Source organism: Diachasmimorpha longicaudata, chromosome 5, assembly GCF_034640455.1.
Source record: "Diachasmimorpha longicaudata isolate KC_UGA_2023 chromosome 5, iyDiaLong2, whole genome shotgun sequence".
Classification (NCBI taxonomy): Eukaryota; Metazoa; Arthropoda; class Insecta; order Hymenoptera; family Braconidae; genus Diachasmimorpha; species Diachasmimorpha longicaudata.
In genome coordinates, this window is record NC_087229.1 from 2,895,453 (window position 1) to 2,912,493 (window position 17,041).

Consider the following 17,041-nt stretch of genomic DNA (forward strand, 5'->3'; position numbering starts at 1 on the left):
TCGACTGAGATTCACGTGTGGTAATTACTCCTTCATCGTGAGTGACACGTAATCGAAATGTCAATATAATCGCGGTAATATCGTGAAAGAGGTATAGGTCAGGTGATGAAGTAGGGAGAAAGCATTCCACATGTTGAATGGAAAATAAATTATTCATTGAAGAAATAATTATTGAATTAGGGGTTAAAAATATAATCATTTCGAATTAATTGTTTATGATAAAGTTTCAAAAGTCTAAGGGAAGCACCATAATTTTTCTAATTTTCCTTTGACGCAAGAATTTCGTACGTAAACATTTTTTAAATATTTGTAGCGGTTTGTAAATATATTAAGTACATTGAGAGCTTCAGGTTCGGAAACTAAACCCGCTGAAAATCCCTGTGAACTACCTCAAAATTCCAAACTTTGTCGCTCGAGGTGATTCCGTTCTTGGTTTATCTCACAACTATTTTTCTATTTTTATTGAAACTATTTCTTCTTTATATCCCTATTTCCTATTCCCTGAAGGTTCAAAGTACCCCATAAACGAAGAATGAATTATTTTCTCAAACTTTTTTCTTCATGAAATCGTAAAATACACGAGGCGAGGATTGTCTTACGACGCGACCAACTGCATTCGGTGATGGGCTGTGACTACTCAAGGGTTGAATTGTTCTCTCAGTTGATGAAATTCCGTAGAAAGAAAGTTCTAAAATTTTCAGTAAAGCAAAAACTTTAGCAACTACTACAGGGAGTCTAAGGGTGTGTGTGCATTTATTATTTTTCAACCTCAGCTCTGTCATTATCTCGTCTGTGATTTTGTTTCAAAAAATATAAATAAAATATTTCATGAGCTACAAATCGACTTGGCACGAATAATAATTACTTGATCGATTGAAAAATCAAATTCAGGAACTTTGAAATTAATAGTTCATTTATAATTGAGGATGAGAATGTTTTTTCAATTAAAAAAAAGAAAAGAAATTTGAAACTTTCTTTCAAATTACTTAGTCACAGCACTTGCCGATTCCTGTTCCAAAATATCTAAGTAAAATATATTTTTTGGAACATCTAGTTTTGTTTCTCCAACGCTTTATAAAAATTCAATTTCATTTGGTAATTTTTTTCCACACGCCCTTTTGCTCCAAAATTACGAAACTTTTGGAACAATTTTTATTGAACTTTTCTCACCGTCTAACCAGAATCCTCAACCCCTTCAGCAAAACTCCTAAAAATTCTGGGAGTGAGCGACTCCAGAAATCATAAAAATCCTTGTCCAAAACAGTAAACCAAATCCGGACACAAACTTCCGGAGAATGCAATTCTCCCAGTTCTCCAGGAGCGTTAAACGCGTTGTTATATGGCATCTCCAGTCACTCCACGATGGTGGTACCTATTGTGTAAAACTTGCTGAGGGGGCTTTCGCCAAGACGAACGTTAGAATACGATGGGAATGCGCTAAAGAGGATTTATCGTACGCACATGAGTGGAGACACTGGAAGCAAGTGGAGCGTGTACCACATTCGTGTGAATAATAAAATTCCTCGAATACAAAAATTGCGAGAAAAATATGGAAAGTGGATGACAAACTAAAGTGGCGTCGAGTGTCACGTAGCTAGGACATTCTGGGTATTCAGGGCTCTATGAGGATGAGGAAAATCTCTTGTGAGTGTGTGCTTTTACTTGAACGGTGAAAATGTCTCTCAGAGATTTTCCGAATTACTAGTTTCTTTTAGAGTCCGAAATTCTTGGTAATTGCTTGATTAGGATGGGAGGAACCAGCTTTTGAGGCGGAAAAATTTTTCAAATCTTTTCTTTGGTTAAACCGCTCATTTATTTAATTATTACGAGTCATGAGACGGTGAGAACGTAGAGAATATTCACGTCTTTTTGACTCTACGGTAACGTTATGAATTCAATTTTTAAGAGAGAATTTTACGGAGATTATCAGTAGTAATACCCCAAGACCTTCAAAATTATCGGATATTTCCCGAGACTTTCGTTGCGTGGCAACGAGAGGGAGGGAGTTTAGCAGAAAAACCTGCAAAACTTATCCCGATCGGTGCTACGTAGGGAAACTGAAGGGAAATCTCCGATTAATTTTGAAGGTCGATGGCTATTTGGCTGGATTATTTTTTTCATTCCAATTTCAAGCAATTAAAGGTGTGGCATTACACGTCATATGGTATGGTTTTTCGCTCGTAGTTGTGGCTTCCAGGGTATATTTTCTGTCTCCACAAAATGTAGAGAATTATTTCCAAATTATGGCCTTTGTCTTCACCGTATTATTAGGACCATTTTTTTTAATTTTTTGATCAATAATGTCCAATGATTCTCCTCCAAATCTGCTCATGTCGAGGTAAAGTCTTTGAACTTGATTTTCTCTAATGACAGTTTTGGAGTTTAAAACGAGTACAAATTGTTTATCGGATATTTTCATTGCTTTGCAACAAATAGGAAGTAATTCGAAAAATATCCGAAGTAAAACCCTTTTACCTGTACCACGTGACGGAAAATGCCACCATTTGATTGGTTGAAATTGGGATAAAAAAAATAATCAAAATCTTTTTTAAAAAATCATTCACACAGAAAAACTCGAACATAAATTATGCAGTATTTTTTAAGTGTATATGACACCTCAAGTGACATGTAAATTGTCCTTCAAGTTGCAAAATCGTGTATGTTAACTAAGTCAGTGTCAGTGCGAATGGCCATCTAATAGAATCCCTCGGAAATTTTATCTGCTGAATTCTGGTGTGCGTAGACACGTGTCCATGTGAATTTAGTTCCGGGCATTGTTAACCGTAAGTTGTGGTTAGTAAACCGTAAAGTCAGCTTAGCAAAGCATAACTTAGCGTTAGGTTTTTCTGTGTTGACATGTATCACTTATTGGTGGCAATCTCGCGAGCTTCTCGTTACTTTGCTCCTGTTTCAGGAAAAGAGGAGGAGAGGATCATGTTCCAGCAGATGCAGTCCATGGCGCAGAAGCAGGTCCTTAAGCATTCTAATTACCGTGTAATAATATAACTCTGTCCGATATCGATAATCTACTAATTTAGTCGAGATCATTTTTGAAGAAAGATCAATCAATTAACTCGCGATGCGTAACTGTACATCTTTTTATTCGAGCCGCCTCATCTGATTGTTTGTGAATTAGATAAGCTTGCAAACAGTAGTGAATTTTTTTTTTTGCGCTGTGCATTGGCTTTCGAATATCCCAGAGGTACGAGAATGATGTTATTAGTACGATTCAATTCAATATTATTTTACGGTATTATTATCGTGGTTTAAGATAATTGTCATACATCATGGAGTTCTAGGCAGCATCATTCACTTTATCTACCCTTTAGATACTTGCCTCTGTGTCATCATTATACATATAAACAGTATAGAATCTGTCCAAGATGATATTTGACGAGGTAAACGCGAAGACACTTGAAAACAAAAAAATCCTCTTTAATTTGATAAATTTTCAACTTTTTTACAGCCGAGTGGTGGAAGGAGATGGGTTTCACATACTTCTAGCGACTATTTTGTATCTTGTGGTTTTATCTACAATCCTTATTATAAATTTTTACACTCGTTTTGAATTTTACCGTGGTCGGTAAAATCGGCCCTTAATAAATTCAAAAATCGACAGTTGACAATACGAGGAAAATCATTTGGTAAATTTCAATGGTTATAAATTCAGCTTCACGAATTAATAGTTGAAATTCTCCAAATAATTCCCTTTACACTTGAGGGTGTCCGAAAAGGGCGCTGTCAAGGGAATAATTCTGTTGGTGAATTTCTCTGGGGCTTTTCCTCGTGAAAAATATTCAAAATCATCGGGAAGTGGATTGTTATGAACTCATCTCCTGTTATCCACCACTTCACTATTTTTTCCACTCTGTTTAATTAGCACTGATTACTCGATATTTATCTCTTATTCAATCACTGTCTTTGCCTGCATTGTTCACTTTACCTCGTTATCAATTTTTCCAATTGAATTTTAACGTTCGAGGTTCAAAAATTATAACTTCACAAGAAAATTCAGTAGTGAAGTCGCCGGAGTCATTGCACAGATGAATTTTCGGTGAAAATTACCCCACCGTTCTGTACAGGATATCATGAGTCGTATGATCTAAAGTCCATTCCTGCACTTGGTAAACAAATTAATTAATAGATGATTCATAAAAAAGGAAATTACTGGGCCCGGAGAGGAAAATTTACTGTTCGTCAAAATGTAATTTCTCCAACCTAAACCAATAATTGATCATATTAAATTAATTTTTATCAAGTTTTAGAGGGGAAATGAACTAGTGATAACTCGTTAGAGACTTTTACAGAGTGATGAGGTAATTTTAACCGAAAATTTCACTTCATGCAGTTTTCAAGTTAATTACAATCACGAAAACTGGCAAATTGAAGTTAGGTTCAATTTCTTCACTACTGAATATCACACTGCACCAAAATTCCACATAATTTATCAACTAAACCCATAAATGTTCATGCTGAACTCACCGGAATGGCATCGAAAAATTTTCTCACGCCGCTTCGAGTGCCAACTTGAGGCACTTCACGACCGTAACCACTTCTATCTGTTTCTTCCCAAGTAGTCGAACTATATATTAACGTCGCCATTACGTTGTCTCTTTATCTTTGTCACACTTCGCTTGCCCCGTGCAATGTCTCTATATACCTGTACATGTTATAACCTCACGAGCAACCTCATATGTTCGCACGTTATTCGTTTTAGTGGCCCGTTCTCTCCACAATCACCAGCACTGTTCATCATTGTTTGTATTACTGAGGAAAAAAAAACTGACTTTGATAGGAATCAGTCGCTAAGTGGTTAAAGTGAACACAACAAGTCAATCCATCACGTGTTGCTGCATGAAGGGAAAAGTTGAATATAAATTATCTGAAAAATTGCGGCAAATTTTGCTGCAGGAAAGGTAATTCAGTGGAGATAACCAATAATTGAATGAAAAATACATTTTGCGGAGAACATTTTACGATTTGCTCGGTAAAAAAATACATTTACGGATGAAAAAAATAATGTTTCGCGAACGGAGAGAAAAAAAGTCGAATAAAAAATACTAGAAAATCAGAGAAAATTTTGATATGCGAAGAGCAATCGTGTGCGGAGGGAGCGAAATAAAAAAAAACACCATTGTCGTACAGTAAAGTGGATTCATACGGTTTTTCCAGGCGAGATGAATCGCAAAGAATAGAAGAACGTGCTATTGCATCCCCTATTTTTTTGATAAATCCGAGAAACCTTCTTGTGCAACACTGTCAAATTATAGAGAGGTTGAATTTTTACCAGAAACATGAGGAGAATTATGACACTGAGCAATACGTTTTTCCGGGGCTCTCCAGAATTTCCGAACCTCATCATAAATCCACTCGAGTTTCCTTTTACAAACACTGACATCAAGTCAACGTAATCAGATGATTTATCCTCTCATTTATGACCTTAACACATGAATTTGTCTAAAAAATTTCCTTAATGTAGGGCATTTTTTTCTGATTTCTATGGGAAAGATATGGAAACTCAAGTTTCATGATTTTCTCCATCGCACAAAAATCAGTAGACATTTGCGAATAATTTATATTCATGAGATAAGTTTTGAGAGCACAAATGGTTAAGGCTACGGTATCGGGAAAAATTACTCTCGGGATTTTTCACTTTTCACCTGACGATTACTGGACTTATTCAATAATTTGTAGTCAACTTTTTCATCCATGCAAATCGTGTCTTTTCAAACTCGGGGTTTTTCCAGTTAAAAAAAAGCTCCCGATAGTTTCTTATAAAATCACTCGTTTTAGGGGGTGGGAAGGCAACAGTAGAATTACGAAGTTGGCTTATTACCACTTACTATCTGGAACAATGCAATCGTGAGTGGAGAATAATTTTTCTTACGATGAATTCATTTGACGAACGAATCATTTAGGATGAATCAGTGAGCATATCATTAGAAGCAATAAATTGCATCTCATTATTAGATTGATATTATTTTGTGCAATGGTGATTTAGAAATTCCATAGGAACTTTATTAGAATTAGATTGAAATAGTGAGTTCCTTGCTTAACACCTTCGCCAGATTATGATTATTTTCATTACTGGTTGTTTTTCGCCTAAGACAATTCTTATCAATGTCTTTTAATTTATTTCGACAATATTTTTTAGTCGTTTCTCAATACAGAATTCTATTTTAAAGACTAAAAAATTTATCTACGAAGTATAATTTTCAATTGACTAAAGACCTTCACACGTCGGTCCATTCCAAGTCCACGGATATGAGACAAATTTCGTTAATAATAAATAATAAATATTTTAAAATCGGTATTGGGAAGCCATTTATTTATTCTCATTATATTTTTTACGTTGAATGATTCTTAAGTCAAATGTATCTACGGCAAAAAAAATTTCCCGAATTCCAGAATGTTCGTCGAAACTTAGTTGTCCTGTCAGTGTATGTGCTTCAAAGTTCAACGGCACTTGGCCCTCATCATCTTACACTTGAGTCAGTTCAGTTGTACCAAGAGTTGTCCTGTTTTGATAATTTCCTCAGTTCTCGATTCTAACTTCAATGTTTTCGTGAGTTTTGCGTTTTAAGTGGTGTTGAAGTTCTTCATTAATTCAATTTCTTCATTGTTCAGCGTAATTGTTGGGGAAAATTAGTGGGAGAGGACGACTCTTGTTGTGAATTATTCTAGATTAAATGATTTATTATACTTCGCGGTGAAGTGGCGATGAATGAGAAATGTTTTTTGTAAAAAATGAAAATATCTTACAAGAAAATTATCTCACAATTTTTCGTAATAACTTATTATGATAAATTCCAATGAATTCATTGATTACCCTAAAAATCGCTGTATTCAAATATATTTTGCAATTTTTTTTGTAGGAAATTTATCTCTTGAGCCAGTAACCCAGTTTCCGACATGCCTCTACAATGACACCACTTCACTGACGAATCCATATTTATGTTTCATGGCATCTGTGTATGTGCTCGTTTTAGCTCTAGGTTTTGTTCATTAGGTGGAGTCTCTTCATTGCGCGTCTCGAGACTTAATCATCTGGTGATAATTTATTCGGGAATTAAGTTCAAGGGGAAAAAGAAAGAGAGAGAGAGAAGAGAATTTCAATTATTTTTTGAATGCCTATTGTTTCTTTGTATGCGTGAGTGTGAGCATTGCGTCAACATAATCACGAAAGTGCTCGGAATATTTGTGTTCAAACAATACCAAAAAAAACAAAAAAACCGCCAAAACTCAGAGCAAATTTTTCAATGTTTTTTTTGTCTGAACGGAAAAATGCTAAGATTTCTCAAAAATTTCTCTAAAATTTCTCTTCATCACTTGCCATAGCTTACAGAACATACTCAAGGTTTGTCACTACCTCGATTATTGTCCGAAACAATATCACAGATACGATAAAACCTGAGTTTTAAAAAATGTACTTCGTTGCTTCCCTTCAATCAACTTTTGATAGAACTCCCATTGGTCTCTTTGCTGCGCGCTGCACGCGTCCGGTAATTTTCCATGCCACAGCGTCCGTGCTTCACCCCTGGAAGTAGTAATTAATCTGATGGAGGGTACGTTGTGACTGCATGCAATTAATTGGCCTTCGTGCTTTCCCACCTCGATGGAAATCTGCTCCTGCTCGGCGGTGGGAAAATTGTGAGTGTAGCAGGAGACAAACACGACAAAGTTTATAACCTCCTTAGAGTTTTGGTCGTAAAGATGAACTGCTCACAATCAGAATTACTAAGTTACAATCCTTGGGGATCGGTTCGCGTGCAGCTGTTCGAAGAAGTTTGTTTCAAACTCCCTTACTAGAGTTTATAAATGAAAATAAATGGAAAGAAAGTAGGAAAGCATTCAGTATGCGTGACTACTTTTCCATTCAGCTGATGGTCTTTTGATCGCTCGCAAGTTCTTTTCTCGGCCTTTGAATTTGGGTAAGATCAGGGAAATCCTCTTGTGCACTGAGAGAAACAGTTTTCATGTTCAGAGATAATTTATAAAGATTATCTCGGGCAGAAAATTGACCGGGGATTCGTCCGTTGCTCGGGAAACGCGAGCGGAGCGGACGAGGTGGCCTGGAAATTTCACTCGATATCAGAATTTACGCATTGTTTTTTTTTCATATATTACAAGTTCAGTTATAGATAGGATCAATGATTATCTATATTTCAAGCAGCACTGGGTATCACCAATAATAGGGATTGATTTTTTATTCGAAATTTCGAGGCTCGAAGAAAAGTCTCTCGTTGAAAGGCTCACTCTGCCCATTCCCTACCACCGATATTCGTTCGATGGCTGAAAAATTGATTCCGTAAAAATTTCATAAGCTCAACACGCGCAGCAAAGAGCAAACAACCATGCAAAATCATCGCTTCTCACGCCCTTTTCTTCCGCTTCTGTTGATCCAATGAAATTGCGCTGCTGAAAATTATTTTCAAAAAATTCATTTACTTCTGTTTTTACTGTCAAACAATTTTCAATTTTGTTTTTCATCTCACGACGCGAAATGAATCGAGAAACGGCGGAGGCAAAATTATTAAAAACTATCAAAACAATAGAGGACAGTGAAGTGGGCACTCTCATCCCCGGGGAATAACTCGAAATGATTGACACATCGATAACTGATGTTGAATATACTGCGTGGAATGAATCGCTTTGAATGTTTAGGAGAATTTTTTTTTGACAAATCATAGAAATTATCCTCACAAGGAGGATAATTCTCATGCTCGCATCTACCCCCTCCATTCCTCTTCTTTTATCACGAATCGCCATGCTCATATTTATTTTAATTAATGATAATGATTGAACAAATTAATTATTGATATCACCACTGCCATCTTCATCGTCATCTTCATGAAAAAAAATCTATCAACAACAAGCATCACAACAAAAAATATTATATCCGTCTCGCCTCTAGGACAAACTCAAAAAATTATTGGCCATCGATGTGCGCACCCGAACAACGCGACGGAGGACCAAGCAGGTACACTCAACGACACTCATAAAACACGAAGACAGCACACAACCAAAAAACGTAATTAGTGACAAATAAGAAAAAATACTAGACTATAATGAACAACAGAGAAACAAGAATTTCCATGATTGATTCAACACAAGGTTAATAATAATTAACATTTTTTTTACTATTCTCCATTCCCTTCGGACAATGAGTCATCTTGACAACAGACACGCGGTCAACATTGTCTTTACATGCGTCAATGTTTCACGTACGGAAACATAACTTCGGAATTTTTTTTTTCTAACATCAACTTTCAGACTCACGAGTTGATTTTTTTTTGCACTACTCATCCACATGTGATCGATTCCATTTCAGAATTTCACAGTGTTACGCGATTTTCCCATCATTTTTGTGTAACCTCTCATTTAATTATATTCATGCGATACTTCTTTTTAATTTGCGGATCAATATATGAAACAGCACGTATATGTACAAATTGCACCGCAAAGCCGAGCCGGATATTTTAGTGGAGAATAAGTGGTAGTATCTCGTTATCATGGCTGATTTAATTTTAGAGCTCAGAAGATTGAAGGCTCGGTTTTTCAATTCAAAATATCAACGTTTTTCAGTGTAACAGATTTTTCTAACAAATATTATCAAAACGGAGAGTGGAATAAAATGGGTCGCTTTGTAATTGTTAATATCTCGTTATGGACAGCATAAAAATCATTGAGTTCATATTCAAAAATTCCACCCTATGCGCCGTGAAATTTTTGGTAAATATTATCCGTCTGTTTGACAAGTGGGTATTTTAAGAATATATTTGGATATAGAAAAAAAAATTTAATGTTAATAAGATGTTATTTATTATCACTAAGACAATATGTCTCACACCAAAAACAAATTAAATGTCTACATGTATAATAAATTTCTGGAAATACCTAGTTGACGAGAGGGAAATATAATTTGTACCGAAAAATTTTCTCCGCATTCTCCGTAATTTCATTAAAATTTCTTACACTTTAAAACTAATTTTTCATTTTTCGCTATTGAATCACGAAAAGAAAATCCAGAATGTTTGAAACCTGTGCACTGAATGTACACCGTTACAAGCTATTCAACATCCGCTCTCAAATATTTATACACCAAATAGAACATTTCCTACATTCAAATTCGAATTGCAAATACTGCATTCCGTACCCCCATCACAAATAGCTTCCTCGTCATTATCGCAATGGGCGAGCGACAGAGAATGAACTATTCCCATTCAGTTATGGCATTTTTTTCCTCCTTTTTTCATTACACACCATTACTCGTGACTCCACTGGAGATCCGCCATATTACGATTAATCCCGAGGTCGCATCGTCACTCGTTTTATACTATTCTCTCATTCCAAATGAGTACATTATTCCTCACCTCACCAATTATCGGTTTTTCGTATTTTCCGTTTCATGTATGAACGGTTATTACATTACACCTGTTTACTCATTCATTAATCGGATATTTTCAATATTACACTGGTATATAGATGAATTTTTATAAGATCATTTGTTACACCTAAATATAAAAGTCAATAAGAAAGATTCTTTGAAAATAAATTTCTGTATTTCGTTCTTTCAAATTTATCTGTATTCTCTATCAATTATTATTTGCACTCTGTACATTTAATTCTCAAAGAATCTTTTTTTATGTTTCACATACATCAGCACATCAGATCGATGCATAACAATCGATTGCAAAAACTTACAAAGCTCCTCGACTATTGCATCGCTGTTGGAAATTACTTGAAATTTCAATCACAGAATTATCTAAACCCCGGGTTTTGTCATTTCGACTTGAACTGCGGATAAAATCGTTCACTAATTTTTATTCATCTTAAACATTTAACATAATTGGATTTTTCACACCAAATCTCAAGACTAACTTTCCAACGGTGCGTGAAGTGGAGAATCGATAGTTCAGCCACATCTCTCGTGCTTCGCGTCATCATAAAAATCAATTGTTATGCATATAATATAATTCTTGTGGTGAGATCTTGTCCATAATGAGCATACCAGGGCGATTGTTCGATGCGCAGGCGCAGAACTTGCGACTGCAGCGGCGCGTGAACATTCATAATCGAAAAAAAGTGCCTTTCATCATTTGCGAAAATACATGAGTGATATAATAAAAAAAAACGATCAATCCAAAGAGAAAAAAACATTGCTCATACGCTGGTGAATGCAAGGATGGACAAAATGTCGGCCGTACGTCGCGGTGGGCGAAAGAACTGCGGCGTCGCCCGACGTCGATACCAATTCTGAAGAGGAGTATCTGTATTATTTTCTATAAAACGTATATTTGAGAAAGAAAAAACAATAAAAATGAAACTAACAAACCAAAATCGCTGAGATTGAAGCGTCCAATTTTTGACCCACAAATAATGTGCTTGCAGATTATAATAACGAACACGTTTCAAGAATGAACGTGAATAACTGAAGGATCTACGGGTTGCCGGCGGTGTGCCGGTTTTGAACGAAATAAACAATTGACGGAGAGATTATAATCATAGATTATTTTAATGGAAGAGATATTGGATTTGGCAAGAGTGTACGAAGCACGGCGGGAACGTCGCTTTTCTTTCGTCAACCGGGACGCTGCGAGCAGTACCACGAACTACGTGTCCTCCAAGAGTTGGTTTACCGATCATTAACGAGGCTGTCGATGATTACCAATGAATTAGATTTGATTGATTAACCAAAAGTATCTGTCCAAATAGCCATTAGCAGCCTCGTGATGATCATTAATCCTCTCACAGCACGACTACGACCACCATATCACCTTCACGACCACCAACACCAAAAGCCAAAAAAAAAAACTGAATGAATAAATACAACACAAAAAAATAATAATAAAGGCAAACGTGAGTAACGTCTGCTATTGCTTGTTATAAGGAGCTCAAAGCGACGAACGAGACTCTGAAGAGCCTCCAGACGCAGTTGGAGCTAGCTTACGCCTCAACAGCATCATCAGGTGCTCCAGTAGCTGGCAGTACCGGTGGCGTCGGCGGCGGTGGTATTGGATTTTGTAGCACTGGTTATGGTACAACATGTAATACAGCAACGATGCTTGGTGGTAGTGTGGCAGTGCCTGGTGGTGTACCAGGTAGTACCACACTGACAGCGATACTCGAGACTAAGGACGCACGTATACAAACACTGGAGAAGGAAGTCAGTCTACTCGAGGCTGAACTACAGCGTATACGTGAATGCGGTGGTAGACTTCGTGAACAACTGCTCAAAGCAACAGCTGTACCAAGTGGTGGTACATGTGGAACATATGGTGGCAGTACAACACCAGGAGCTATTCCAGGAACAACAGGTATCGAAAGTGTTGCCAAGGGACGATCTTTGTCACTTCCATCCGCGTTTGGAAGTCTACAGTCATCTGTACTCACACGTGGGCCCTCCGTTCTAACAGCCCTGTTACCACAGGGACAAACAACATCATCATCACTAACAAATCCGTTACTTGCCGGTTCGACAGGTACACCAGGTGGAACAGCATCTTGCTTAGCTGGTACTGGTGTTGTCAATCCATACACGGATCGTCATGGTCATCATCCAACACAACCGCATTATCATCATCATCCACAAACACCGTATCAACAGCATCAGGCACAACAGGCACATCAGGCACATCAACAGACCATACAGCAGCATTTGAAACACATAGAGCCGGCCGCCGCCGGCGCCCTGGCACTACATGCTCACACCTTCAACAAGCACGATCTCAACTTCAAACGCCAAGTAAGTTTCTTCATCAACAACGTCCGCATCGAAAAGAACGACGTCATCTAAGATGTGGATCAGCTCACGGAAGACAAGTCCTCCAACACTGGATTTTTTAAATGATTTTTTATTTGATTGTGATACGAACAGAAGATTATTTCTAGGCTATACTTTCCAGATTTTGGTAGTGTCAAGAGGTCAGGATAAGAGAGTTGCTTGGAAGATTAGTTTCTGGTTCTCCTGGGTTTAGTATTTTCATTGATAGCTTTCTCGATACAAAGTTACAACAGCTTTGTGCATCTCCGAGCGAACCAAGCGTCATTTCTATCACAGATCCCAGTGTTTATATCGTACTTCCGGTAGTGATCCCACTGACAGGGGGGGTGGGGGGATATATTTACACATAGATATTATTATACACTATAAGTAGGATTTTGGCGAAAGTATATTTAATGAATAAATCATTTAAGCGGTTAAACATTCGTTTAACGTTTAACACTTGTCTTCGCAGGCAATGAATTCCCTGCCTAGAATCGAAACACTGAAGACAGATTATCGCCGCTGTTTATTGCGGCTTTATATTATCAATATTACAAGCCACCCGTGTTCGAAAAACAATGGTTTTTAAATTATTCTTTCACCCCAGTGTATTCATCTCTAATTATAAAAATTCTTCCTCTCTATTATTTTTTTAAGTCTCTCTTTCCAGAAACGATTACTGTACGATATATATATTATACACATTTAATTCCAACGTCGAATCGGTAGCATATTTTTCGACTCGATGTATACTCCCTTAGGCATATATGAAGATATATATTTACCTCCAGAAAGCTTACATCCACTATGAATAATCTACCAAAGAAATTTATCGAATGTTGAATCGATGTTACGGACGTGAGGTGGGAAAATAAGAAAGTCTTTTGGCTGTGTAGCTTGCCGAATCTTAAATGTGCGTACCTAAAGAGGACAAGAAAATATATTAAAACTTTAGGCCTTAGAAACTGTTGACCCCTTGAGATGTCTAAGAATGTTAATTGTACAGAAAGAATTTTTTTTTCTCTATTCTGAGTAAAGAACAGATGTCAATGCATTGAAAACATGATTAGATCTAATCGGAGAACTGAATCTCGAGACTTTGGCTCTACTATATTTTTTCATAGAGATTAAAACCAGTATAGATCATTCCCAAAAAAGCCAAATAAATAATTTAGAAAGAACATTAATAAAAATCGCGCAAATTCTATGGCCCCCTCGTCGTCCCTCTCGTCTATCAATGAAATTAGCGCTCCCTTCTACAGATTCCTCAAGTTATGATAATTATTTACAATTAACTTAAGAAACTTCTGATGACTAATATTGTGAGAATGAATAAGAAACTCAATTAATGGAGAATAAACAAACGTCAATCCCAAATCGGTCGTTACCAACGATCAAAATTTCTCCTCGTCCTCTTACTATTTAATAAAAGTCTAATGATTCCTTCGAGGACGAGAGAGATCGACAGTGATGTAAATGATACTTTGTAATAGCAATAGAGGACTGATGAATAAAATAATATTTTCGAGTGATAAAATATTCAACTACGTGCGCAATAAAAATTGCAATAACAGTTTTAAAAGATAACGTCAAATGCAAGAAATACTTCAATGCGAGGAGCTATTGTTACAGAATGAAAAAAAAAAATCTGTGTGATAAAATCGTTGATTAATAAATTCTTGCGAATCTGAAAATCTGGCAATATCAATCAGTATCAATGAAACCTATCCAAAATCATTCTTTCAAAATCACTCATTGTATCATTGTTATAATCATCGCATCACCAATTGGTTCATCGATAAATTAGTTGTCATAGATGAGAAGTATCATAGATCAATCATTTCAAGTATCCTTTTTACATCACTGACATGAGATTCATTGGCACTCGGACTTCCCATCATAACGACTGATAAACCCACCGATACTTTCAAAACTATAAAAGTGATAAAGATAAAAAAAAACTGTTCCTCCGTTTCTCGGACAATTTGCAATTATTATGATTTCAAATTATTCGTATAATTTTCATGATTTCAATAATTTCTACTTTGCTCTTCCTTATCACTTATTATGAAATATTTCTCTGCTATCATCGAAGATATCTTCCCAAGGAGATACTCTTCAGAAAAAAATTCTCAGCTTCCGTCACATTGTCTCTCTTTCTCTCGCACGAACCAATCCTCTCATCACACCTATTTTCCCCTAGTTTTCTTTCACCCCAAAAAAAGTAATTAAATGTTTCCATTTTTCCACTACGCTACAATTAAGCTCCAGCACCGAGACACTTTTCACGTGGCAAAAGCGAACTTGGCGAAGGAAAAGAAACAGTAGAAAAAAAAAAAAGAAAATATCAAGGAGACAAAGGATGACAGCATGCTATTCACCATTTTTTCCCCATCCACCGTTTGTTCACGATGGCATGGTGCATGCAAGCGCAGCAAGTACTCGATGCTTTCGTTGAACTCAACAGTTTATTAACTCCGAAGTCTCTCAATCTCTCTTTCTCTCTCCAATCTTTCCAATTGTTATTCTGTTTATGGTTTTATGATTATCGTTGAATTTGCAGCAAGATTCTACTTCTGTTGAGAAATTTTGTTACTCTTGTTCTTGATTATTTACTTGTGTTTAAATTTTTTAATCTTCCTCTCTCTCTCTTTCTTCACAACGTTGGAAAATACGTGCTGAATGAAAAATAACGAATTATCACGAGCTGAATTATTCTTCCAAGTGACTGTACTAGAAAACAAAATTTCTCTACCTTCTCCAGGACATACACTCTTTGGATATTTTAACGCGCATAATTAATTAACGGAACTTTATTGAATTTTCCTAGGAGGGTTTGCACTTTACTGTGAAAACTCTTCTTAAAAACTCCTCTTCCGAACATATCTCTGGAAAAAAATTGTCGTTCAAAAATCTTGCCAAGACTTTTTTGGTCACCAGAGAAATCTTCCGAAGATCTTGCGATAATTCTTCCGCAGACTTCTCGATGATCTTCGTGAGAGAATAATTGCAGTACTGACACTGAAAAAAATTACTAGAAAAAACTCGTTCTCCACATCAGGACAAAATTATCACGTCCCAGGGATTGTATTTTGTATTTTCAGTTCTCGTAGACGATTTCTTCTGGACCTGGAGAAAGAGTAGAAATTTTCCAATTACTGAGGTTCTCTCTCTTCCATAACACAATATTAATGTTGAAGTGCTGATTTTTCACCGTGACACTCCGTTATTTTACCTCCCAGCAATAGTAGAGCGTTTGGTTTTTGTCCCACGCTTGAGAGATACTTAGCAAACAATACTTAATTGCTATTGACTGCCCCAAGAGCTCCTCGTGTACTCTTATCTCCTACTGTTGATTGTTTGATCTGAGGGAGAGATATTCAAGTATCAAACAAAAATCGTTGGGCAAACCAAACGCACCCTCTGATGATTTTCCGGCGTTTAAACTATACTTAAAGTCATAAGATATTATATTTAAGTTATGGATAAGACAACGTATCAACAAATGCCAGTTCATTCCATCGATTCTCGCTGGCATTAATTTCCTCTGAGTTTTACTGCCCCATGATGATGATGATGATGATTCACTGTCGGCTTTAATAACACTGGAGATAATTACTGAGGTGTCATGAGTATCGATGGAATGCAAGGTGGTTACGTTGACGAGCTAAGCATATTAAATATGGTGCCCAAAATATTTTAGCTTACTGAAGAGGTAAGGATATCACTTCACCCGTCGAACGAGAAGCACTTCCAAGCTCTCCAAGCACCCATTCCTTCGTTTATCACTGCGTTTGCTTAAACGAGGCATCTTACTTCCATAGTATCTGGATTATCGTAATTATTACCACCAGCCAAAAATGTAACAATATTTCAATTTTATTTCTTAATATTAATTAACTGACGAGTAATGTTCAACAAATTGGTGTTTGTTACTTTTATCATAAAGTAGTTGTCTTCAGAGTCTAATCGAATTATCGAAACTGTCTCATTCAATTTTTTTTTTTAGTCATCAAAACAGTGTCTGATCATAATCACATTTTTTTAAATCAACGGCAGCATTTTGTATCAATCATTATTGCATCCTTTGCATCAATTCAAATTCAGTTATTAATGATGCCTGAATATTTCAACATACAGATATCATCAACCTCATTAAATCCAATGAATCGCGTTCTCATCATTTTCTGGCATAAATTTCTTTCAACTGTTATCTGAATCCACCGCGAGGGTGGAAAAATTACAATAATAGCAACAGAGTCATTTAGTTCTCGC

The 17,041-nt window shown here is 36.4% G+C and overlaps 2 protein-coding genes across 8 annotated transcripts in view; one reads left to right on the plus strand and one right to left on the minus strand.

Annotated features, from left to right (window-relative positions):
- The window catches only part of LOC135162659 (beta-hexosaminidase subunit beta-like), a 50,870-nt gene extending 46,293 nt beyond the window's left edge, over positions 1 to 4,577 (minus strand). Inside the window, exon 1 of the mRNA XM_064121362.1 lies at positions 4,483 to 4,577. The gene's annotated coding sequence lies outside the window, so the exon portion shown is untranslated. The remainder of the gene's footprint in view (positions 1 to 4,482) is intronic.
- The window catches only part of Brp (bruchpilot), a 76,638-nt gene that overhangs the window by 39,969 nt on the left and 19,628 nt on the right, over positions 1 to 17,041 (plus strand). For 4 of the 7 annotated variants that reach the window (XM_064121355.1, XM_064121349.1, XM_064121352.1 and 1 more), the window contains exons 4-5: positions 2,915 to 2,970; positions 16,470 to 16,481. In XM_064121355.1, coding sequence (XP_063977425.1) covers positions 2,915 to 2,970; positions 16,470 to 16,481 — 68 coding nt within the window. Of the gene's footprint in view, positions 1 to 2,914; positions 2,971 to 4,733; positions 4,917 to 16,469; positions 16,482 to 17,041 lie in introns of those variants that run through there. The other 3 variants (XM_064121356.1, XM_064121350.1, XM_064121353.1) reach the window with 2 other exon arrangements.